Raw genomic sequence first — 26,493 nt, forward strand, 5'->3', positions numbered from 1 at the left:
ATGAAGGTGAATTTCCATTTCATTGTAAATTTTAAGCATGATTATGAGTTAATCTGTTCATGAACTATGATTTTGTTCTGTCTCTATATGGTCCCTTTTATCCCACTATATAAGGTGAAGTTGTTTTCATTTAAACCCATTTTCTGGAAAACCATGACCTAACAAAAGCTATATACGTTGTTTATATTTTCTAAATAAGATAAAGGCTTTAACACACTTTTGAAGATCCAAATTGGTAAGTGTATTATTAGGTTATGGTTGTAAGGGTTTAATCCTCTTGAGGATTGAACCCTTAGATTGTGTGGCTCCTTTTGATGAAGATTGATTGTGCAGCTCTTTTCCAGTTTAATCTGGAAACTAAATCTTAAAGCAGTTCTGGCTGATCTCTTATCTTCCTTTTTGTGTGTGTTTTGGTTGCAGAATGCCGAACTCTTGACACTGATTGAGGACAGTATTGTAAGTGACATTGAAGTTTTTTGAACGCTTTTGTAAATTAAAGGAATTGGGAAAAATATCTACTGTTACTGTCATGTTGAGCTTAATTTGGTTAATATCTTGTGGGAGTATTTCTTGAGAGTATCTATTTCTGTTGTTTCCAACTTAGCTTTGTTCACTTATGATAGATAAATGCTTTCAATGGTTTCTATTGTAATTATTTCACTCCCAACAAGAAATATGAGCCAAAGATGTGGACTCAAATTGGGACTGGCTGGTAAGCGACTCACCTATTAATCCTTAAGATAGATTTATGTATTGTGTTTCTGATCTTACCACCTATTTAAGAACTCAGAAGTTTATCATTAACTTATTAGGCTCTATTCTGTTTATAGGCTTACGGGTTTTGGGGTTGCAGTTCCTCGTAGACCTGCTAGAGATGTAGCTTTCTCTGTTGCCGAATTTATACAAACTGGTGGATCCTTCATGAACTATTACATTGTAAAGTTATGCCGTAGTTGCATTTTTTTATTTAAGTGTAGTTATAGTTCATGTTAGAGCATTGCTCGGTTGAACCCACCAAGTGTTGGTATGTCAAGTTTGGTTGTCATATTTTAGTGAATCAAAACTCATGTTAAGATTCTCTTGATTATGTACTAGAGTCAACTTTATATAGGTTAGCTTGAAAGTATTAGGATATGAGACATTACAAGTATTGCGAAGTCTTGAAGATGTGAAGAAGCAAGGATCTACAACGACAACAATCATCCTTCCACTTGAGGTTAGTGATATTTGACTTGAACTGTTTCATTCCCTAATGTATCTTTCAAGTCGTGCATATTGAAAACATAACTGCGAAGCATATTTGAAGTCTAGATATACATAGTATTAAGGAATACAATACGAGGTTTATTGCTTAACCATTAAACTTTGTAGATAAGACATCGCCATAATCATTTGAATGCTATTGTGATTATGTATGGGTATGAGGTGAGGATTTCATCATATGGAACAATGTTTACATGTGTTCTAAGGAAGTAAGTTCATAAACTTGTTTGTGGACCGAAAAGGAAATTGCCAGGTGTTATTGGTTTTGTTATTCATTGCATATCTTATGAACAACCAATATGTGTGATAGAGTATAACCGCTCACGACTTGTTGTGTTCTTGGTAGAACTATTCACAAAGGCCTGACTTATATATTGGTATAACTTTTATTAGTAAAACCGATCTTAAGTAATTACTTGTGGTATGATCAGATTTTGTATATCTGACCAATTTAAAGGAAAGGGGAACCGATCCTTGTAAGGGGTGCAGTACATCAAAGGGAACCGATCCTTGTATGGGGTGCATCAAGGTTTATAGCAGAAAGGGGAACCGATCCCATGGACATGTGCAACACGTTTTTAGGCAAAGGGGAACCGATCCTATGGACATGTGCAACACATATAAGTTAGATACCATATATATGTGGGGAACCGATCCTAGTATCTAGTCAACCGAATTTTTGGAAAGATAGTGTGACTATGCACAATACTCACATGGAGGTAGAACCGAAACTTGTTTTGGTAGAACCGTAAGCCCATGATTGTGATTGAATGTTGGTTTGATCAATCATATAGTTCTTGAAAGTCAGATGAACCAATTCTAAACTTGTTGGAAGTGTGGAAAATCGATTTCAAGGTTGTAAGTGTGAAAGAGAACTTACAAAGTTAAGATGTCGAGAAACTTTGAACACGTGCTGTGAATGTTTGTTTCTTTAATAGTTCAAAGATATTGCTTAACGGCTAAGGGAAGAGAATCCCAGGATCGAAACATAAGTAACTTCAGAATCTTTTAATTAAGGTTATTAATTTTATTTTGTAGGGAAATTACAGAATTAGTAATGTGCATTTATTAATTGGATTTTCCGAGAGATTTCGATCATTATTTTTGGACAGAGCATCTCCAGGAATTATGAAAACCGAATCTTTGCTTTAATGAATATCTTGAGAATATTTTCGGCTTTGAAAATTCCTTGGTGTCCAAACTTCCTTGTATATAAATACTCGAAGTTTGCCTTTTTAGCAAACTAATCCTTCGTAACAACATATTTACTCTTTTGTTGTTGTTACTGGTGTAGCCGCCTATTCGGAGAGGAGAGTAACCTAATTAGGCGAAATCTCTTACGACTGCTCAGTTTAAAGTCTTCTTTGGGATTGAGAAGCTCTAGCGTGTACCATTGGTGGGAAACTAGATAATTGCGTTTTAGCTTTTGTTTTCAATTGATTTGATTGACTAACGGCGGATGAAATCTGATTGCACCTAGTTTGTTTATTCTTGAGAATTTTCTCTTCTGATATAAGATTCACTCAAACTAGTTCAGAGTTTCGACATGGATATTTGGACTGTTGTTAGTTCTAAAGACGATCTTGTGATAATCCATTGTTAACAGACTCCGTTCTGTGCGTGATTGATCACAAGAGATTCAAGTGATTGTGTGCAGGTTTTTATTGAAGATTTAAGAAGATTTGAAGACAAAGAAGATATTGAAGATCTGACTTGGGGTTTATAATATTTGGTGTGCACAATACTTGTTTCGGTAAAAGAGGATCCAATTAATAATCGGTTTATCCTTGTGGTAAATTGGATTGACTAATTGAGTAGATCGGCATCAACACGATTCTTCAGATTAAAGGTGTTGTTGGCTTAATCTTAAATGATTACCTTTGGGTGATTGAACATAAGATAGATCCAAGGACCCTACGAAGGAGTTTATGTTGAGATAAACGGAAGAGCCTTTGTCCGACTCATATCACTTGGTTGAATAGAGTTGATACCAAATAGATTTGTTGTTCCTTTACTGTTTGGAATACGAACCAAAGGAATTGTTCCAAGTACGTGACTTATTTATAAGTTGGAGGCGTGGGAATACAGAAGGAACTAGGTGAACTATAGGGTTAGTCACTTGGTCTCAACTATACTAAGTTAGTGTAATTTTGTGTAGCGGCTTAATCCTGAGAGTATTCAACTGTGGACTAGGTCCCGGGTTTTTTTTGCATCTGCGGTTTCCTCGTTAACAAATCTTGCTGTGTCATTTACTTTTATATTCCGCATTATAATTGTTTTATTATAATTAAAGTAAATCACACAAACATAAATTCCTATTTACTTGATACGCAATCCTATCGTGTTTGGTTAAGTCCGAACCTTTGTATCAAGTAAACATACTTCGTTGTTGTATTGTCTCGATCTCATATCCATAGACGAGCACACGAAGTGTGAATCAATTAGTTGTATTGTCTCGACTCAGTCCATAGACAATCACTTTCGGAGAAAGGACTTATAGGTAGGAAAAGTTTTATCTTGAGGTATCGCATTTTCAATTGGTATCAGAGCAGGAAAACACGAAAAGATCTAACAATATGTGTTTGGTGCGATCCAACCTATAAGAATGAACTCGAGTTCTCATGAATCGACTTCAATTAACGTATTTTGATGGAACAAACTATCTATGGTGGAAATCTGTTATGAGATCTTTTCTTCAATCACGAGACTTCAATACTTGATTATTAGTCGTTGATGGTTATACTCTTCCAAAGAAATAAAATTCAGAAACTGAGCTCAAACGCTTAGAAGGGTTTTCGAACGAAGAAAAGGAACTTTCAAAGCAGAATTAAGATGGTTTGAATGCTATTATTCATGTTGTAAGTCGTGATTTACAACATCATGTGTCAACATGTCAGACTTCGAAAGAAGCTTGGGATAATCTTCAGATCGTATTCGAAGTAAATTCTTCAGAGAAAGAAGCTAGACTTCAAACCCTCACTTCCGAGTGGGAAAACCTTCGAATGAATGACAACGACACTTTTGAGGAGTTTCACATTAAACTCTATGAGATAATTAATGCTTCTTTCTCGTTAGGAAAAACTATTTCTGAAAAAAATATAATATGCAAGATTCTCAGATCGTTGCCATCAAGATACGATTCTAAGAAACATGCAATCATAGAAGCAAACGATCTTTCAACTCTCACACGAAGCACACTCGTTGGTAAGTTAAAGATCTTTGATCATGAATCATGGTCTATTCAAACCAAAGGAATCGCTTTTAAAGCAAAAGTTCCAAAAGCTCAAATGGAAAGGAATAGACAGTTGGATGATTCAAATGAACAGATTGCAGAAAATTCTGATGATGAAATTGAACAATCATTGTCATTAATTACTAGACAGTTTCGAGAGCTCTTGAAGAAAAGAAACAAGAGATTTGTTAATGATACTTATCGATCTTCTCGACCTCATGATCGAGTTCCTGTCAAAAAGGATCAGGAAGAAGATGATGAATATCAGCCGCAATGCTTCAAGTGTAAAGGGTTTGTTCATATCGCTAAAGACTATCCCAATCTTAAGAAATACACTAGAAGCAAGGCATTGGATGTAACTCTAGACGAGTCCTCCGATTCATATGATTCTGAAGAAGAGGAAACAACTGATGTTGCATTAGTTGTCAATCTTATTCCTTCCTCCTCCATTAATTATTTACCCATTTTAAAAATGGACATGTCTTCCAATGTTATTAAATCATCTAATGGTAAAGGGAGAAATAAGACAAGATGCAAAAACTGTCTTAAAAACAGAATTGCTAAAAGTTGCGTTTGCAATTTCAGTCCATCCCAAGATACTTCGTTGGTTCGAGGTAACAGAAAGAGATCTTTTCATACTATACTAGATCAAGAACACTCTGGTTGTTCAAAATTCCATAATGAGAGAAAATCTCATACTAATGCCACTTGATCGGTATTAGAATTCTTTCCTCATCTCGTGTGCCAAATTTTGAGTGAGGAAGAAGAAAATTCAAGGCACTTTTGTGTAGATTATGGAAATAATATCTAGTATTTGAAGATATTTGGTATATTTGTATTTTTGGAATATTATATTTTCGGTAGTATAAAAAATATAAAAAGATTCTTCTCTCATTATGATCTTTCGTTGTCCGAACTATGGGTCTGGATCAAATGGTTTCTCTGGAGAAGATGCAGGATCAGAAAGATCATCCTAAAACTAAGTCCTGATTATCTTTTGATATTAAGGGTAAAATCAGAAAGGGAGATTGGCTTAGCAAGAAGGAAAAAGAGAATACTCTGAATAAAGATCAGTGTATTGAGGCATTGTCATATTTTTGTGTTCAATCAAAGACAGAATTACATGCTCTTGCAGAATCCTTCACGAAAATTTCTCATATGCAAGAGATTCTGGTCAAGCAACAAGGTTTTCTACTTGAAGAAATTCAAAAGCTGAAAAGTAGTAATCCACCTTCATTCAGTTCTGACATGAAGGACTAGGTTGCAAGGAAAAATAGAGATCAATTTTTGATTTCTTTCATTGATTGTATTGGTCTATTATGAATAAAACTATTATGAATAAAATTATTTGATTAGTAATTTTTCTTGTGATAGTTTTCGGTTTACATAGCCTGTGCTTGTTGTATGTTTATGGGATGTTTGATTCCGATTTTACTACCTTAATATTCGATCTCATATATTGTGAACACTTATGTTTTGGGTGACTTTTTGATTTAGAGAGATTAAGTTCTAGCCCTAGTAGGTAGGATTTATCAAAGGATCATGAGGGGTTCTGGTAGAAACAATATGTGAAAAAGTCACAATATGTTGAATCGATTTTGGTTTAGCATAAAATCATATGTGTTTCGACGGTTTTCAACTTTTGCTTGCAATTGTTAAAACCGGTTTTCAACCTTTCTCTGGTAAAGGTTGAGGTGTGTTGTCATTCTTTTGTTTATGCATAAGGATGACAATGTGGTGATATTTCGATATCAATTCTCCCTGGACGAAGATGCTATCATATTGGAGAAGTGGATGCAAAATTTGAGGTAACAATCTTGTTAGTTAATTGTTTTCCTGTTTAAGAAAAGCCTGAGTTTATATTATATACATTTGTTGCTCTTTCTTAACAAAATTTCGGTTCAATTGATATTTATTCCATGATGTGTGTGTGGATGTGTGTTTCAGTTGGTTCCGGCTAAGAAAAACTATTGTTATCTTGCTTTATTGTGTGGTATCAATTGTTTAGGCTTACAAAATTTCGGTACAATTGATGTGTGTGTGATTCAGTTGGTTTCAGTTAAGAAAAACCATTATTATCTTGCTTTTGTATGGTATCAATTGTTTAGGCTTACAAAATTATGGTGAAATTGCAGTACTTTTAATGTCTATGTTGTTTCAATTGCTTCCGGTTGAGGTGAATAATTATGCAAGTTAATTTATTTTGGTTTGTAAGAATTATTTATGGCTTAACGAAATAATTTGTGTACGGGATGAGTTGTTTAGTCCAATTCGATTCCGGATAAGAAACTAAGTGTAGATGGTGGATTTTCGACAAAGGCTAAAATCGTAAAACCATAATTTTACATATTCCTGATCCAGCAATCAGATGAGTATTGAGGCTCATGTCTATTATCGAAGCATGAAAGCTCACGCCACAAGAGTCTCTGACTGAGTATACTTCTCTCAGAGCATACATGAATACGCAGTCTCTCAATTGAGGCAACGACATATTTCATGAATACTGAGCAATTTCAGTAATCACTTTTATATAGAATCGAACGATTGGACGGCTCCAAGACAGCTTGCCTGCTAGTATAGAGCGATAACGTCTTCAGGATGTAACAAGGTTTTCCCTGACTATATAAAAGACATGTGTATAGAATCATTATGATTGGACGGATCCTAGACAGCTTGCCTGCTAGTATAGAGCAATAACGTCTTCAGGATGCAACAAGGTTTTCCCTGACTATATAAAAGGTATATGACATTTCAACAAGCTCATATTTCTCTATTCTCAGATAATTAATGCTCCTAGACAGCATGCCTGCTAGTATAGAGCCATCAATATCTCTAATCGTTAACTGAATATTCAGCAATATTCTACGATTCTTCGTAATATTTCGTCACTTCAATTTGTGGTTCTTCCCAGTAGAATTTCACGGGTTAGTGATAAATATTCAACGTGCGGGCATCTGAGCAGCTATCGAGTAAGCCCTGACCAAAATGGTGTTAGTGTACTCAGCAATAATGCACGAACGAGCACCTAAATGCGCAAACGAGCATTCCATAACATGAAGGAACGATGAACCTATACAAAGTAGGAAGAAAATAATAAATAATAAAATATTAATCAAGGCGCTGGGGACTAGGCCCACCGGTCGGCCGGTCGTGCTGTGGCGAGTCCCATGTCCAATTTGATATTTTATCATATTTTTATTATTTCCCCTGACCTAATGAAAATCCCTTCATTTGAGCAAATATCCTTCGTCTCAAGGAAACTACCCAGTCTCATGGTGTTTCCTCGTATGAAATAAATAAAAAAATTTAGGAACGGTGTCGCGGGACCAAGTATACTGGCCGTCCGACCATGCCCTAGCCGTGGCCAGTCCCACACCTCATGACTCCTTATTATTTTATTATTTCCCTCATCACATGAAAATTCCCTGATTTCATGATATTTCCCTCAATTCATGAAATATTATAAATTAGGGAGAAAATGCACGGGACCCGGGCTCTCGTCCGGCCATGCTCTAGCCATGGCCGGTCCCACACGCCCATGTCTTATTATTTTAATATTATTTGTTTCCTCATCCCATGGAAACTATTTCGCTTCAAGGAAATTCCCTAGTTTCAGCAAACTCCTTGGATTCATGAAATTTCAGTCAAGTTCATCAAAAATAATATAAAATTAGGGAAACCCGTGGGACCGGGCCATAACCGACCAGTCACGCCCTAGCCGGTCCCAAACTACCCTTATTTTATCATTATTATTTTTTATGATTCCTTCATTTCATGGAAGCTCCTTAATTTCAACAAATTCCTTGGTTTCAACAAACTTCTTGATTTTTATGATATTTCCCTAAATCATGAAAATATTATAAATTAGGAAAAAATGCCTTGGGACCGACTCCTTGGATGGCTGGCCATGCCTTGGCCTAGACGGTCCCGCACCTCATGATTCCTTCATTATTTTATAATTTTATTCCTTCATCTCATGAAGTTTTACAGTTTCAACAAAATCCCCGATTTCTTCATATTTTCTCAAAATGTTGCTTAAACGCACACCGGAAAATATCGAAACTCTCAGGACTGAGACACGAACATTATGGTGACGCGGGCATGTCTCCTTGACCGACCAAGGCCGGCCCCGAGGCTTGCAAATAGCCGGTCCCACGTGTTTTAATAATTTTGACCTAATTTGCTCAATTGCTCATACTGGGTCCACAAACTCTTCCCAAACAACTGGGAGTTTGTTAAAACGACCATCAGCTGGTCCCATGACCACTAAAAGCCGATCTCATGATCCCTTGGTCGGTCCCTCATCTCTCCATAATCAGGTTCTACTACCTGACGCTCACACGAGCACTATTTGAAAAATGATTAAACCAACATTTAATCATCTTTTCACCAGGTCTTCAAGAGACTTTGGTATTTTACTCACTTGAGCACCTGGGCGCTACATGGTCGATTCATCATCCCATGTAGCCGGTCCCTCCTTCATTTCATGAATGATTTTGAATAAATCATCAATTTATCATCAATTCAGCAGTTGATCAAAATTAGGGTTTCGAATCCAAGGTTCATAATTCTAATAATTTTATGTTGATCCCATGATCAACACCCTAATTAATTATACTCGGTTCAGCTGCCAGTATTTTAAATTTATCTTGGTCCTGTTACCAATGATTCCTCAAACGAGCAACATCTGCTCACACCAAAGAATATTGATTCAACTATTAATATTCAACAATTCATCAAATGGGCAACATTTGCACAGATCAAGGGATATTGGTTCAACTATCAATATTCAACGACTCAGAACAATATTTGTTCATTTTAGCTATCAACATTTATTCGACAATGTATTTTTGTCTCAGCAGACATGTTCAATTCATGAGTCTCAGAACATTTGCAAATCACGTTCGACTCAGCAATACAAGGACTCATCGTCCCATAAAGTCAGCAACTGATTAACTAAATACATGTCTGCCTTGCAGACTCCACATTCATGAGACATCAATCGTGTCACATGGGGGGATATTAATTAGGGTTTTGGTCTGGCGGTCTACGGCACGTGTGTTCATACACACGATGAGAATGTGAGCAAGTCGTGCAATCAGCTGGAGGAGTTAGCAAAGTAGTGGGTGGAAAGTTAACCAAGTCTCCGTACGATGAGCAAATGGTTTCAACACGATTTTTCACTTACCCACTCTTTGACTCCCACAACTGTCACACTTCATGGGATCATGGTATTTTCAATTCAGCAATATATAAGTCTCTGAATCCTGATTGAAAAGACAAGAATTTATCGACAAGTTCATACAGACAATCTTTCGTCTACATGAACTCATCGTCTGAGCAATCACTCTCAACTGAGTAAATTCAATCATTCAGAACTTTCTTACGCAGAATAAACAACACACCTACAATCTCGATCACCATTCATCTCACACATTTCTCAGCTTCCCTCCTACAGATCAACCCATCCTCTCTTGTGACCGAATTGACTCTCGAACGGCCATTGTCTTGGTTTAGGCCGGAGTACTACAGATTGATCTCTCGAACTTAAAGCACTCCCTTCTTGCAGTGCATCTGTGTGAGGTTAAGCATTTGCTCGGTTCAAGGAGTCTCCGAACGGTCATCTCCTCAATTCCGTAAAAACCAGCAAATCGCTTTCCCCCATCTACATATTGGCGGCCACAGTGGGAGATTAATCTCTCGGTTGCAATCTCACATTTCCGCAAAATGGTTGATCTTAGGTCAGGTTCAGTTACAAATCCTAATACAAACAACGCTAGCACTAGCAACGACACTAATGATGATATTCAAGAAACCATTCCTGCTTCCAACAATGGTGGTGGCTTCACTCCTCATCAGACCAATACTGGAGCACATCGTCGTTTCCCTGAGGAAATCAGAGAAAACCCACATACCATGGCCGATCTCATGAAGGTGCAAGAGACTCTTGCCAAGAATCTGACTGACATGGCTGCAACACATAAGGATCCGTGCAATTATCTCAAAACTCTCACTGACAAGATGTCAGAGAAGACTCAAGAAAAGGGAAAAGGAAAAGAAACATCCTCAGATGCTGACCCTGAGATCGTTCCAGTTCATACAGTGGGTGAAAATGAAGTCCACAAAGCTGCAGACGATTCATCATCGAAGGAATCACCAAATTTCATTACTCGGGAAGATTTGGAACGCCTCTTGGAGGACCGTGGAAAATACAGGACACCACATGTCCATCGTCACCATCCTCCATACCCTGTTGCTACGCAAAAAATTCCTCTTACAAAAGGTTATACCTCTCCAACCTTCACTTTGTATGATGGAACAAGAAATGCTCGAGAGCATGTCTCTCGGTTTTTGAAAGCATTGGGCGAACATGGGCACAATCATATCGTCTGTCTGAAGGAATTTTCAAAATCCCTGAAAGGCAGGGCATATACCTGGTACAACAACATCGCGCCAGGAAGCATCACTAGTTGGGGAGAAATGATTAACGCCTTGTACAGAATGTACTTCTTCCTGTCAGAGCAAATTACTCTCTCTGATCTGGGAAGAATGTTTCAGAGGAGCAATGAACATCCCAATGACTATGTGAAAAGATTCAGAGTTCAAGCCTTGGATTGCCACGATCCAGATGTCACAGAGCAACAACTTGTATACTTATGCATCAACGGAACGATCCCGGTCTACAGAGCTTTACTGGAAAATCTCCGTTTCCATACTTTTTCAGAACTTCATGAAGCAGATAAGCGATCAGAAACTACCGCACCTGCTTTACTGGAAAGATCAAGCTACAAAAAATGAGAAACCACGAGAAACTCGAAGAAACAAACGTTTGATCAACAAACAGTACAACCTCCAACCTTCCACAAATGTTGTTGCAGAAGGGAGAAAATTGAATGCTGAGTCACAGCGCAAGCACGCTTCTCCAGCTCCTTTGAAAGCACCAAAGAAAGATAACCAATCTTGAAATGCACAAACCTTGACCCAATATGAATGAACGGGGAAATGATCGGACAGACTCAAGCTTCTCTCTTCTCATGAAAAAGTGATCGAGTTACTGGAAGTCTGGGTTCAAGATGGTGCAATCAAATTGTCGTTCATCAGGAGAGAGCCAACTGAAGAAGAAAGGGAGAATCCCAGGTACTGTCACCTTCATAGATTCATCAATTGTCCAACAAGCAACTCCAATATTTTGAAGCACATTTTCAAAGAGAAGGTTGATCCAAAATAGCTTTAACTGGGGACTGAAGGAGTACACAAGAATCCTCTCCCAATCATAACCTTTACACTCTCTGAACAACCTATCAAAGAGGCAGTTCAATCCTTCGTCGAACGTGAATTGCTCTATCTGTCGAAGGCACAAAGAAGAGACATGTTCACAGCACTGAACCACATCATGCCAAGAAGTCCATTCCGGAAATACTTCTTGAGACTCCGTTCACATACCAAGAGATGTACGACTGGGGACTGCTTACCACAGTCAATCTCAGAAGAAACGAATTCGGAAGAACGTTGATCGATGTTGGCACCGCCATCAGCAACATTCCACTGAAAACCATCGGATACATAGGCATCACTCGACAAGAAGATACTCATGCTCCCATCTCAATCAGAGACCTTGAAGGAACGCTCGGAAATACTTATGGCTACATCACTCTCAAAGTTAACATAAGTTCAACCTGGACAGAAACCAAGTTTCACATAATCAGGAAGATCTAGGATATGACATGTCCTTCATACGAGCGTGGATCCACGCTAAAAGATGGGTACTGACGAAGCGCCTTTGGTTGCACATCTCTCCAACGAAGAAAGTTCTGATCTAGAAGATTTGACGGATATTCCATCATCAGAGTACTTGGAGGAATTTCAAACTTTGACGAGGTTGAAGCAAGAACCTGCAAAAGATGCATAGACATTCATCAAGAGGTTCCACACTCAAGAAAGTATTATTCCATGTCTATGTCATTTATTTCCTCACATGCTATCCTAGCATGGATACTCAATTCTGCTATCAACTCCGCAAGACGTTATGAACGGTAGCTTCACCGCATTAGTATTTTTCCGAATCAAGCACTGAAACATTCATTACTGAGATTATGTCCAAACATGGCAAAGAACACTTTGGGCGTTTCTCCTGCAAGTCCATGTGTTCCACAAAATCAGAAAGCTCCGATATCTGCACAAGTGTAGAATCCCACTACCGCAACGAAAGGGATGCTGAATCAACAGAAGATACTCCAAGGCCGAGATGATCAAACCCCTAATACATTCGATGCTTAAGGAATGTACGATTCAACACTCAAGCATCTAAGAAGCATTCAAATTGTACTCCCAATCAAAGAGTACACCTTCGATAATGGCGCATCTGGCTTCAACACAAATATCTCTACGATGACACACTGATTCAATAATAGGGCGATAAAAGTGCAACTGAACTACAATCGATAAGTCTTCATTATCCCATGATAAGACTTCTGAAGCAGATGCAACATCATTCATCCATCGATGGCACAAACTCATTCAACATACACCAGGGACTTGATCTTATTGGAGAAATAAATTTTATTTCAATAAATGTTATCCATAAGTTATTGCGACCTGACGTGATTCCATGAAACTTCATCAACGGGCCTCTCTACATCACAATCCTTGCACGACCAAGGAACCTTTTCTCCTCACATCCAGTATGGAAACTGTTGCTGTTATCTTCCACAACAACATCGATTCCCTGACGAAGCCACTTCGCAGTAAAGTCATATCAGGAGAATTTGGGTTGAAATCCTAGAACATCTTCATCTTAGGAATGCTCAACTCACCAACTAGTTCGTGAATGTAAAAGGATCACTGGATGAAGGAGCAAAGGCTATATCGATAATCATGGTTCAAGCTTTTTTCGGTATCTAGAGCAACTCCAACCATAGTATCGACATCGACAAGGATATGTGGAGGAACTCCATTCATGGTCTCAGCATCAACAAGAATTTCTGGAGAAATTTCAATCGCGATCCAGCATCAACGACGGTCTCAGGGGAAACATCCTCATGACCAGCTTCATCAACTATCCGTTCTCTGAAGTGTTAATCGATGGATATGACTTCTCCAAGCACTAATCATTCATATCAAAGTGTGTAGCTATGAAATATGTTCACATGAAAGTTTTTCCGAAGCTTGCACAACAGGCGGGCACAATCCCAAGTCTTCTACAAGAAGTTCTCATCACCTCTACAAATGAGATACAACATACTTCAGCCCATAGGTTTACAAAAGAGTACCAATGAGTGAGGAATGGGACAATACTTCCTCAACGAAATATGTTCGTCTATGTCTCTCCTACAACATACCAAAAGGGCGCATCAATCAGACATACGGTCTGAAAGATATGACCTTTACCGTCAGGTCTACGAAATCTGAAAAATTTGTACGTGATTATTGATAGACACATTTTTGTGTCTGAATTGTCCTCAATGTCTCTATTTCTAGTGCTTGATCTTGTACTTATTATGGTGTTTTTATGTTTGTGTAGGTGTTTTTGGATAAATACACTTGTGTGGAAAAAGTTGCTCAAAAAGTGCTATTTGGACCCCCGAAGGACACATGTTATTCGGACTCTCGGTTTTGGACAAGGGGCACCTAACTGATAAGGGGCACCCCATGGAACCAACTGCTAATCGCACCCCATTACTGGTTAAGGGGGCTCCATCTTCTTCCTTAATTTGAAAAGAAAAAATTGGCGGGAAATTTGGTTTCAACGGTAAAGGATTTATTATCTTTAAGATAAGAATATCTTCTTGCCTTACAAACATGAAGTTTTGAAAAAAAAGGAAGTTATCTTGTATTAAACAAGAAAGATATCCTTAGAAGATTTATCTTGGATTTTATTCTGCGAATTAAAGAAGATATAGGTTTAGTAAAGAAATATATAGAATAAAGAGAAGGAAAAATTCTGAAGATATTTTTAATTAAAAAGAAGAAGATTTTGGAGTTATGGAAGAATATATTTGAGTGATGTGTATTTGTGTGTATAAATAGAGAGCTAGAGAGCACATTTGGAGAGCGTTTTTGGGAGAGAAAAGAAAATCATTGTTTTATCATTGTTTCTCCCATTTCATCTTTGTAAACACCCTTTGAGCAATAAAAATGAATTTTGAGCGTGTTGCCATGATGATGAGCTAATTCTCGCGCAACCAAGACAATGGATGAAGCTATCTATGCATTAATGATTGGTAACAATTTTATTTTCTCTAATTTACAATTTATAATTTATTCAATCACCGCTTTTGCGGAGTTCTAAATGTTCACATAATTTTCTTAATTACTTGTGATTCAATTTGATAGATTATACTTTGTTTAATTGATTGATAGTCTATTCTTAGGGAATACAATTAATATTTGGGAATATGTTTGATTATGTGTGAATTAAGAAATAAAGGACTTAAAGGATAGTTAGAGTTTTGAAACATATTTGGTATCGTTCATTCATGTGTAATAGTGGAATCTAGTGTCTTGGTTACTTTTAATATCTTGAAATCAATTTTGCAATAAGTTTTCTATTTTTAAGTTTTATAAGTCTAAAATCTTTTGCTTTCACAGGTCTCAACGATCTTATTACTACAACATCATTGAAAAACACATCAATTATAAATTACAAATGTGCACACTTCGTTGGCTGACTTCTACAACTCCAAATTGAGTGATTCTTTTATCATGTGATAACTCAGTCTCTTAGCTTCAAAAGTTTGGGTCAATCATCAAATTCCGACGTCGTATGAGGTTCCTACAACTTCCAGAGCATACAACATGCAGGCAGCAATTCTTGGACGGGATTCATAACTTCCACAGTCGTTCGGTGTCCACCAGGTCTTTCCATCAAATCCTTCATCAAGGTACCTCCAACTTCGACCACCTAGATCTTTGCGTCAATTTTTCTACCCGGGTCCTCTATCTAGGTCTTGCCGTAAGAAGAGAAAACGAAAGGGAGAGATTTAACAAAGTACCGGGGAATGACGGTCCACTGATCATGATGATTAGTTTCACAGTCCAAGACCCGTGGCATGATAGACGCATTTATGTGTCTAATATATCTCAATTGTATATAGTGTTAGTGCTCGATTCTATACTTATTTGGTTATTTTATTTATTTGTAGGTGTTTTTAGAAGAATAAGGATTTGCGGCGAAATTGGCTGAAAATGCGGCGTTTGGACCTCCGTTGATAGAGTGCCGGAAGCGCCCCAGAAGTGTACCGTAAGTACCCCAGAAATACCCCGGAGGAACCCCGGATAAAGTGCGGAAAATACCCCAGGGGACACTTGTTATACGGACCCTTGATTTTGGATAAGGGGTAACCTAATTACTAAGGGGTGACCCATTTCCAGGCAGCTGCTACAGGGACACCGGGACTGGTTAGGGGGTAACCCATCTTCAACATTTGAAACGTAAAATTTGGCGGGAAACTAGTTCTCACGCCTGGAAGATTTTCGATATAATTGTTTGGGTAGTTTTAAGGAGATTAAAGGGCTGGAAATGTTTGGGCTTATTCTATGGACTTATAGGAAGCTAACAGGGGTGATTTGAAGGACCAGAATTGATCGTGTGGAGCAAAACAGAGCCGTGAGTCATTACGGGTTCTGTTTGATTTTAGCTATAGAAGTTACGTGGCCAGAATATCTTGTATTGGATTGCTGCTCTATCTTAGGGAGTTTTACAACCAACAGCCGCGTAGAAGAGAGTTTGACAGGAAAAGAAATACCAGATAAAGACCGTGACCTGCAGAGAAAGAAAGAGATATTTCCTTGAGATTTAACCGTGAGGTTACATATAAATAGACTCGGATAGGTCAAAGAAAGGGGATCAAGAGGTTTGGGGTCGAGCAGAGACCAGAGAGAGGATAGAGGAGCGAAGAACGGGAGCTGCAGGAAGGAGGAGTTCTGCTGCTGCTGCCATTAAAGAGCACGAAGAACACGAAGAACAGACTCCACAAGACAGTCGTTTATCAACAGTGACGACTTGCTCCTGTGGGTCTTAAAACAACAGCGTCAACAGCAGCAGTGAGGTATCGTTATTTACAGCAGTGGTGTTTTATCGTTCTTCTCTGGACGCTTAAAAAGGGTCGTAGTTTCACTGTATTATATTTTTCACTCTTTCAATCATATTTTGAGCATCAAATATTTATTTTTAGAACATGATTATTATGAGTAGCTAAACCCCATTACTGGGATGATGGAGGAAACCATTCTTTATGCATGAGTAATTCTATTTAATTCTTTTATGACTATTTGCACTATTATGAGTTTTTTTATGATTTTTCTTGATTATTTGTGATTTTATCTGATGATGTATTCTTAGTCTAGGAACTCTTGATGCATCATGCTTATGATTTACATCTAATACTTTACAAAATCTATTTTTGGCAAAGAAAAGAGTCGATATTTGTTATCTTTATAAGCTATAATTGTCTAGAATTAATAGTTGATTCGCATGAGTATAAGAATTGGTGGAATCCTGAGTCCTAGTATCTCTTGATCCTGTGACAATTTTGTATATATTTTTGTTTTTAAATCTATTCAAGTCCGAGCATCGAATCCGTATTTACCGCAATCTTAATATTACAACATGGCACCAGACTCTCATGTGCTAGTCATTCATCATAAAAGGAATTCTACCACCAGGAAATGCAACCATGGTCATTACATCATCCCCTCTTGAGAGCAACCTTATTTATGGTCCCGTGACCAGGGTTTCAGAAGTGATGTTTCTACGACTGACAGAAAAAAGATGGCACTGCAAGCACCATGATCATGTATCAATCAAGGGGTCCTGATCTCAAATGAATCAATGACATTAAAATCCTTCACCAACCGTTCTAGACACAAGATAATGGCCTAAATACACAACATGAGTGTTTTACAACAGGCTCGCCTGAGATGATTTTACACTGTCACACACAAAGCAGCGATTTGGGAGAAATTGGTGAAGAAAATAGGGATGGGTCATATACAATTGTCTTCGTATGGATGTCCTCTACAACATATCCAAAATTCATAGCAATTGGAGAAGCGAGCAAAACGATGTGGCCAAAACATTGGACTACATACCAGCTGAAAAATTTCTGGAAGTCTCCTGGAAGTTTACTGTTTCGTCAATTTCACCCCTTAAACGTAATCAAAAGCCGAAAATCTTCTTTAATAAAGCTTGGAAATTTTCTGAGGATGAAGAAACATGGGTAGATCACGAAAATCCGACATCAGACGAAGATTCTACAATATTTTCACTGAAGACTTGACTTATGAATTTTCTGATGACGAATTATAACGAAATTCTTCATTCATATACATCTGAATCAGATTCTACGCCTTCCAAGCGAGATCAGACTTCATCTTCAGCCGCTAGTCTCATTTGCTGAAGTCGACGGCGTTTTGCTGATAAGCTGCAAGCCTTTCATCTTCAACTTTCATTCTCAGTAATAACTCATCTCGTCCCTGCTTCTCTTCTGCATCCGCTAAGGCTAAAAAAGCGTTGATTCCACCACGGACGACTCCCAGATGATCGAGAGACATACAATGCATCAGCTTTCCAGCGTCTCTGAAAGGTTGATTCACCTCGGCATGAACATCTGCAGAAGTCTTCATCTTTGACTTGATATTTCTGGAGCGTTCCCCGGAAGGGCCAGAAGAGTGGTTGTAACCAGAAGTCACCACTATTCGAGGCGAAAGACATGGAGTCATGGATATACCCATAACAAACGCGTAACAAAATGGTAACAATCCAACTCTTACCTATTTACAATTCCACTAGCTGTAGTGATTATAACGTCAGAATTTCGAAAACTTGCTCGTTCCCTCAAAACCTGCAAAGACGAGCAAAATTCATTATTCAAAATCATGACTTGATTTTCATAAAACCGTGAACAACCCACGTGAATTTTAACATCCACTGGTTTTTCAAAAACTAGACAGACGTCCATTCTACAATTGTGAAAACTCACATACAGACATTATTTCATCATGTATAATGGTCTACTTTCAACATTTGTTCAAAATCAAAACATGATTTTACAAAATATATAAATATTTAACGTGAAACTCACGTAAATTTGAAAAACATATCTATATATTTTTTCTCCCTCGCACGAGCATTTGTCTTTGAAGCGAGAGTATATTTTCAAAGATTTCTGAAAGCTCGAAGATAAAAATTTTTCATGAAAGCTCATAAACAAAATTTTATTACTAACATACACATGTCTATTTTAAAAAAAAAAAAACTTTTCTCTCGTACGAGCAAACGAGAGTTTATTCCACTTTGTGAAATCTCACATATTTAAAAAAAAATAAAATTTTGATTTTCGTGAAAGCTCATACACAAAATTTTATATCATCAAACTGAGGTCTATTTTGTTTGTTCCTTAAACTAACAAACGTGCGAGTGTCTGTTCCTAAGACAAGGATTTCTTTTCATGGGACCGGACCCGTGAATCCTAAATCGACCAAGGTCCCATCACCAAATCAGCAGTGCTACACCAATTTGCGCTCGATGCTCTATCATGCTACTGGGATCTTCGTTCAAGCCATGGTTCGTTCGCGCAATCGAAAATCCGGTAACATTCTATCTTACGACTAAGTTCAATTACTTATTTCGTTCGTAACTAGAAAATCACCATCTAGTGCTGACTGAGGAACATGACTGTCCCTCACTAAGCAGGGGACTTAATGTAGATGGTGGATTTTCGACAAAGGTTAAAATCGTAAAATCATAATTTTACATATTCCTGATCCAACAATCAGATGAGTATTGAGGCTCATGTCTATTATCGAAGCATGAAAGATCATGCCACAAGAGTCTCTGACTGAGTATACTTCTCTCAGAGCATACATGAATATGCAGTCTCTAAACTGAGGCAACGACATATTTCATGAATACTGAGCAATTTCAGTAATCACTTTTATATATAATCGAATGATTAGACGGTTCCTAGACAGCTTGCCTGCTAGTATAGAGCGATAACGTCTTCATAACAAGGTTTTCCCTGACTATATAAAAGACATGTGTATAGAATCATTATGATTGGACGGCTCCTAGACAGCTTGCCTGCTAGTATAGAGCAATAACGTCTTCAGGATGCAACAAGGTTTTCCCTGACTATATAAAAGAGATATGACGTTTTAGCAAGCTCATATTTCTCTATTCTCAGATAATTAATGCTCCTAGACATCATGCTTGCTAGTATAGAGCCATCAATTAATTATCTATAATCGTTAACAGAATATTCAGCAATATTCTACGATTCCTCGTAATATTTCGTCACTTCAATTTGTGGTTCTTCCCAGTAGAATTCCATGGGTTAGTGATAAATATTCAACGTGCGGGCATCTGAGCAGCTATCGAGTAAGCCCTGACCAAAATGGTGTTAGTGTACTCAGCAATAATGCACGAACGAGCACCTGAATGCGCAAACGAGCATTCCAAAACATGAAGGAACGATGAACCTATACAAAGTAGGAAGAAAATAATAAATAATAAAATATTAATCAAGGCGCTGAGGACTGGGCCCACCGGCCGGCCGGTCGTGCTATGCCGAGTCCCATGTCCAATTTGATATTTTATCATATTTTTATTATTTCCCCTGACCTAATGAAAATCCGTTCATTTGAGCAAATCTCCTTCGTCTCAAGGAAACTACCAAGTCTCATGGTGTTTCCTCGTATCAAAGAAATAATAAAATTTAGGAAAGGTGTCGCGGGACCAGGTCCACTAGCCGGCCAGCCATTCCCTAGCCGTGGCCGGTCCCCACACCTCATGGCTCCTTATTATTTTATTATTTCCCTCATCACATGAAAATTCCCTGATTTCATGATATTTCCCTCAATTCATGAAATAATATAAATTAGGGAGAAAACGAACGGGAACCGGGCTCTCGGACGGCCATGCTCTAGCCATGGCCGGTCCCACACACCCATGTCTTATTATTTTAATATTATTTGTTTCCTCATCCCATAGAAACTCTTTCATTTCAAGGAAATTCCCTAGTTTCAGTAAACTCCTTGGATTCATGAAATTTCAGCCAAGTTCATGAACAATAATATAAAATTAGGGAGACCCGTGGGACCGGGCCATAGCCGGCCAGTCATGCCCTATCCGGTCCCACACGCCCTTTATTTTATTATTATTATTTTTTATGATTCCCGCATCTCATGGAAACTCCTTAATTTCAACAAATTCCTTGGTTTCAACAAGCTTCTTGATTTTTATGATATTTCCCTAAAATCATGATAATATTATAAATTAGGAAAAAATGCCTTGGGACCGGCTCCTTGGCCGGACGGCCATGCCTTGGCCTATCCGGTCCCGCACCTCATGATTCCTTCATTATTTTATAATTTTATTCTTTCATCTCATGAAGTTTTACGGTTTCAGCAAAATCCCCGATTTCTTCATATTTTCTCAAAATGTTGCTTAAAAGCACACCGGAAAATATCGAAGCTCTCAGCACTGAGACACAAACATTATGGTGACGCGGGCATGTCTCCGTGACCAACCAAGTCCGGCCCTAAGGCTTTCAAATAGACGGTCCCACGTGTTTTAATAATTTTGACCTAATTTGCTCAATTGCTCATACTGGGTCCAAACTCTTCCCAAACAGCTGGGAGTTTGTTAAAACGACCATCAGCTGGTCCCATGACCACTAAAAGCCGATCTCATGATCCCTTGGTCGGTCCCTCATCTCTCCATAATCAGGTTCTACTACCTGACGCTCACACGAGCACTATTTGAAAAATGATTAAACCAACATTTAATCATCTTTTCACCAGATCTTCAAGAGACTTTGGTATTTTGCTCACTTGAGCATCTGGGCGCTACATGGTCGATTCATCATCCCATGTAGCCGGTCCCTCCTTCATTTCATGAATGATTTTGAATAAATCATCAATTTATCATCAATTCAGCAGTTGATCAAAATTAGGGTTTCTCATCCGAGGTTCATAATTCTAATAATTTTATGTTGATCCCATGATCAACACCCTAATTAATTATACTCGGTTCAGCTTCAAGTATTTTAAATTTATCTTGGTCCTGTTACCAATGATTCATCAAACGAGCAACATTTGTTCAAATGAGCAACATTTGCTCACACCAAAGAATATTGGTTAAACTATTAATATTCAACAATTCGTCAAATGGGAAACATATGCTCAGATGAGCAATATTTGCTCAGATCAAGGGATATTGGTTCAACTATCAATATTCAACGACTCAGAACAATATATGTTCATTTTAGCTATCAACATTTATTCGACAATGTATTTTTGTCTCAGCAGACATGTTCAATTCATGAGTCTCAGAACATTTGCAAATCACGTTCGACTCAGCAATACAAGGACTCATCGTCCCATAAAGTCAGCAACTGACTAACTAAATACACGTATGCCTTGCAGACTCCACGTTCACGAGACATCAATCGTGTCACATGTGGGGATATTGACTAGGGTTTTGGTCTGGCGGTATACGACACGTATGTTCATACACACGATGAGAATGTGAGCAAGTCGTGCAATCAGTTGGAGGAGTTAGCAAAGTAGTGGGTGGAAAGTTAACCAAGTCTCTGCACGATGAGCAACTGGTTTTAACACGATTTTCCACTTCCCCACTCTTTGACTCCCGCAACTGTCACACTTCATGGGATCATGGTATTTTCAATTCAGCAACATATAAGTCTCTGAATCCTGATTGAAAAGACAAGAATTTCTCGACAAGTTCATACAGACAATCTTTCGTCTACACGAACTCATCGTCTGAGCAATCACTCTCAACTGAGTAAATTCAATCATTCAGAACTTTCTTACGCAGAATAAACAACACACCTACAATCTCGATCACCATTCATCTCACACATTTCTCAGCTTCCCTCCTACAGATCAACCCATCCTCTCTTGTGACCGAATTGACTCTCGAACGGCCATTGTCTTGGTTTAGGTCGGAGTACTACAAATTTATCTCTCGAACTTAAAGCACTCCCTTCTTACAGTGCATCTGTATGAAGTTGAGCATTTGCTCGGTTCAAGGAGTCTCCGCATGGTCATCTCCTCAATTCCGTGAAAACCAGCAAATCATTTTTCCCCATCTACACTAAGTTAATTCTGATCTTAGTTTGTCTTATCAAAGTGAGGTTTCAGTTATCCAAGTCTAATCGAATACCTAAACAAGGAATGCTAGTTAACTAACCTAGTACTTATCTTGTTTAAAATTGAAAGATCTAAGTTTATGGATAATTAGAACCTGGTGAGAAAAATTGAGTTTATCTTTATCTTGGTCTTATCGAATTAAGCGGTTGTTTTTGAACAATCAGTTTAGCAAAGGGACTAATGTGCTTAGTTATTTTTGGTTTGCTAAACTAAATTTGAAAAATTGTTTTAGACAATTGTTTCCTTGGTAACATATCAAAATAAGACTACTTGTAGTTTCGGTTTTGATATTGGTTATCAGAACGTGATGTGTGGAACCCTCGTGCCTAACTCTACAAGTTTGCAAGTCTATTATGAGATTTCTAATATTCTTTTTGTGTTGTCCTTTATTTTTTCGTTTCTTTGTCATTTTTATGACAAAAAACGGGAGAAATATGTGGAGTAAACAGGTGATGTTGGCATTGATTTTATATTGATTGGCATCGCTAGGGAAAAGAACATTGGTACTTGAATGTTTTATCTAACGAAAGAGTGAAAGCACAGACTAAGGGGGAGTAACATGTCATATAAATTGGTATAACAAAGACGTGCGGATTGAATATATACCTATCTTCCTTAGGGGTAGTATTAACTTTGTTATTATAATATCAACAACGACATTTTCAAGGATTGAATGTAAGCAGTTTTACTGTTCTGTTGAATCGGGAATCAAGCGGATTGTAATGAATTCTTGTAATTTGTTTATCCATATGATGTAAGAGTGTTGTCACTAAAATTGACAAAGAGGGAGATTGTTAGAGCATTGCTCGGTTGAACCCACCAAGCGTTGGTATGTCAAGTTTGGTTGTCATATTCATTCCCTAACGTATCTTTCAAGTCGTGCATATTGAAAACATAACGGTGAAGCATATTTAAACTCTAGATAGGCATAGTATTAAGGAATACAATACGAGGTTTATTGCTTAACCATTAAACTTTGTAGATAAGACATCGCCATAATCATTTGAATGCTATTGTGATTATGTATGGGTATGAGGTGAGGATTTCATCCTATGGAACAATGTTTACATGTGTTCTAAGGAAGTAAGTTCATAAACTTGTTTGTGGACCGAAAAGGAAATTGCCAGGTGTTATTGGTTTTGTTATTCATTGCATATCTTATGAACAACCAATATGTGTGATAGAGTATAACCGCTCACAACTTGTTATGTTCTTGGTAGAACTATTCACAAAGGCCTGACTTATGTATTGGTATAACTTTTATTAGTAAACCGATCTTAAGTAATCACCTATGGTATGATCCGATTTTGTATGTCTGACCAATTAAAAGGAAAGGGGAACCGATCCTTGTAAGGAGTGCAGTACATCAAAGGGAACCGATCCTTGTATGGGGTGCAACAAGGTTTATAGCAGAAAGGGGAACCGATCCTATGGACATGTGGAACACATTTTTAGGCAAAGGGGAACCGATCCTATGGACATGTGCAACACATATAAGTTAGATACCATATATATATGGGGAACCGATCCTAGTACCTAGTCAACCGAATTTTTGGAAAGCTAGTGTGACTATGCACAATACTCACATGGAGGTAGAACCGAAACTTGTTTTGGTAGAACCGTAAACCCATGATTGTGATTGAATGTTGGTTTGATCAATCACATAGTTCTTGAAAGTCAGATGAACTAATTCTAAACTTGTTTGGAAGTGTGGCAAATCGGTTTCAAGGTTGTATGTGTGAAAGAGAACTTACAAAGTTAAGATGTCGAGAAACTTTGAACACGTCCTGTGAATGTTTATTTCTTTAATTATTCAAAGATATTCCTTAACGGCTAAGGGAAGAGAATCCCAAGATCGAAACATAAGTAAGTTAAGAATCTTTTAATTAAGTTTATTAATTTCATTTTGTAGGGAAATTACAGAATTAGTAATGTGCATTTACTAATTAGATTTTCCGAGAGATTTCGATCATTATTTTTGGACAGAGCATTTCCAGGAATTATGAAAACCGAATCTGTGCTTTAATGAATATCTTGAGAATATTTTCGGTTTTGGAAATTCCTTGGTGTCCAAACTTCCTTGTCTATAAATACTCGAAGTTTGCCTTTTTAGCAAACTAATCCTTCGTAATAACAGATTTACTCTTTTATTGTTGTTACTGGTGTAGCCGCCTATTCGGAGAGGAGAGTAACCTAATTAGGCGAAATCTCTTACAGCTGCTCAGTTTAAAGTCTTCTTTGGGATTGAGAAGCTCTAGCGTGTACCGTTGGTGGGAAACTAGATAATTGCAGTTTATCTTTTGTTTTCGATTGATTTGATTGACTAACGGTGGTTGAAATATGATTGCACCTGGTTTGTTTATTCTTGAGACTCTTCTCTTCTGATATAAGATTCACTCAAACTAGTTCAGAGTTTCGACATGGATCTTTAGACTGTTGTTAGTTCTAAAGACGATCTTGTGATAATCCATTGTTAACAGACTCCGTCCTGTGCGTGATTGATCACAAGAGATTCAAGTGATTGTGTGCAGGTTTTTATTGAATATTTAAAAAGATTTGAAGACAAAGAAGATATTGAAGATATGACTTGGGTTTTATAATCTTTGGTGTGCACAATACTTGTTTCGGTAAAGAGGATCCAATTAATAATCGGTTTATCCTTGTGGTAGATTGGATTGATTAATTGAGTAGATCGGCATCAACACGATTCTTCGGATTAAAGGTGTTGTTGGCTTAATCTTAAATGATTACCTTTGGGTGATTGAACATAAGATAGATCTAAGGACCTGACGAAGGAGTTTATGTTGAGATAAATGGAAGAGCCTTTGTCCGACTCATATCACTTGGTTGAATAGAGTTGATACCAAACAGATTTGTTGTTCCTTTACTGTTTGGAATATGAACCAAAGGAATTGTTCCAAGTACGTGACTTATTTATAAGTTGGAGGCGTGGGAATACAGAAGGAACTAGGTGAACAATAGGGTTAGTTACTTGGTCTCAATTATACGAAGTTAGTGTAATTTTGTGTAGCGGCTTAGTCCTGAGAGTATTAAATTATGGACTAGGTCCCGGGGTTTTTCCGCATTTGCGGTTTCCTCGTTAACAAAATCTTGCCGTGTCATTTACTTTTATATTCCGCATTATAATTGTTTTATTATAATTAAAGTAAATTACACAAACGTTAATTCCTATTTACTTGATAAGCAATCCTATTGTGTTTGGTTAAGTCCGAACCTTTGTATCAAGTAAACATACTTCGTTGTTGTATTATCTCGATCTTGTATCCATAGACGATCACACGAAATGTGAACCGTTTAGTTATATTGTCTCGACTCAGTCCATAGACAATCACTTTCGGAGAAATGACTTATAGGTAGGAAAAGTTTTAGCTTGAGGTATACTTGGATACCCTCGCCTTTTCAGTTCATAAGGTGCTTAGTTTCGTATTTAACTTCTTCTTTTTTGGTTTTATGCATCAGTTTTATGGAGGAGCCAATTTCGGGAGGACAACATGTGATCCTTTTATAACAACTAGTTATGACTACGATGCCCTAGTTGACGAATATGGTTTGTTAATCATAGGCTTTGATTATTAATTAATGTGCGTACCTGAACACTCATTCAAATATTCTACAATCACATTTGATACTAGATTCATGTAATTAGACTAGAACCTATATACTTGTTTGATAAAACATCGGCAGGATTAGAAATACTGACAATCCAAGTTACAAGTTCTTTGGGACTCTACATAAACTACTTTAGTATGAGGAAAAAGTTCTAGATTTGTTCCATACTAGGGAACCAAGATAACGGGAACAAAGGA

At 37.6% G+C, this 26,493-nt stretch overlaps 1 protein-coding gene across 1 annotated transcript; it reads left to right on the plus strand.

Moving 5' to 3' along the window:
* LOC113273093 (beta-galactosidase-like) lies at positions 1–26,263 on the plus strand. Its single transcript, XM_026522862.1, has 5 exons — positions 1–6; positions 421–456; positions 624–712; positions 831–936; positions 26,147–26,263. The coding sequence occupies exons 1-5, from the start codon at positions 1–3 to the stop codon at positions 26,261–26,263; spliced, it is 354 nt and encodes a 117-aa protein (XP_026378647.1).
* Positions 26,264–26,493: the final 230 nt, after the last annotated feature.

Source organism: Papaver somniferum, chromosome 4, assembly GCF_003573695.1.
Source record: "Papaver somniferum cultivar HN1 chromosome 4, ASM357369v1, whole genome shotgun sequence".
Taxonomy (NCBI): domain Eukaryota; kingdom Viridiplantae; phylum Streptophyta; class Magnoliopsida; order Ranunculales; family Papaveraceae; genus Papaver; species Papaver somniferum.

Excerpts from the sequence above, each read along its gene's own strand:
- LOC113273093 (XM_026522862.1), top strand. Across the intron at positions 457-623 it reads CACTGATTGAGGACAGTATT|ATAAATGCTTTCAATGGTTT; the intron begins GTAAGTGACATT and ends CACTTATGATAG. Across the intron at positions 713-830 it reads ACTCAAATTGGGACTGGCTG|GCTTACGGGTTTTGGGGTTG; the intron begins GTAAGCGACTCA and ends TTCTGTTTATAG.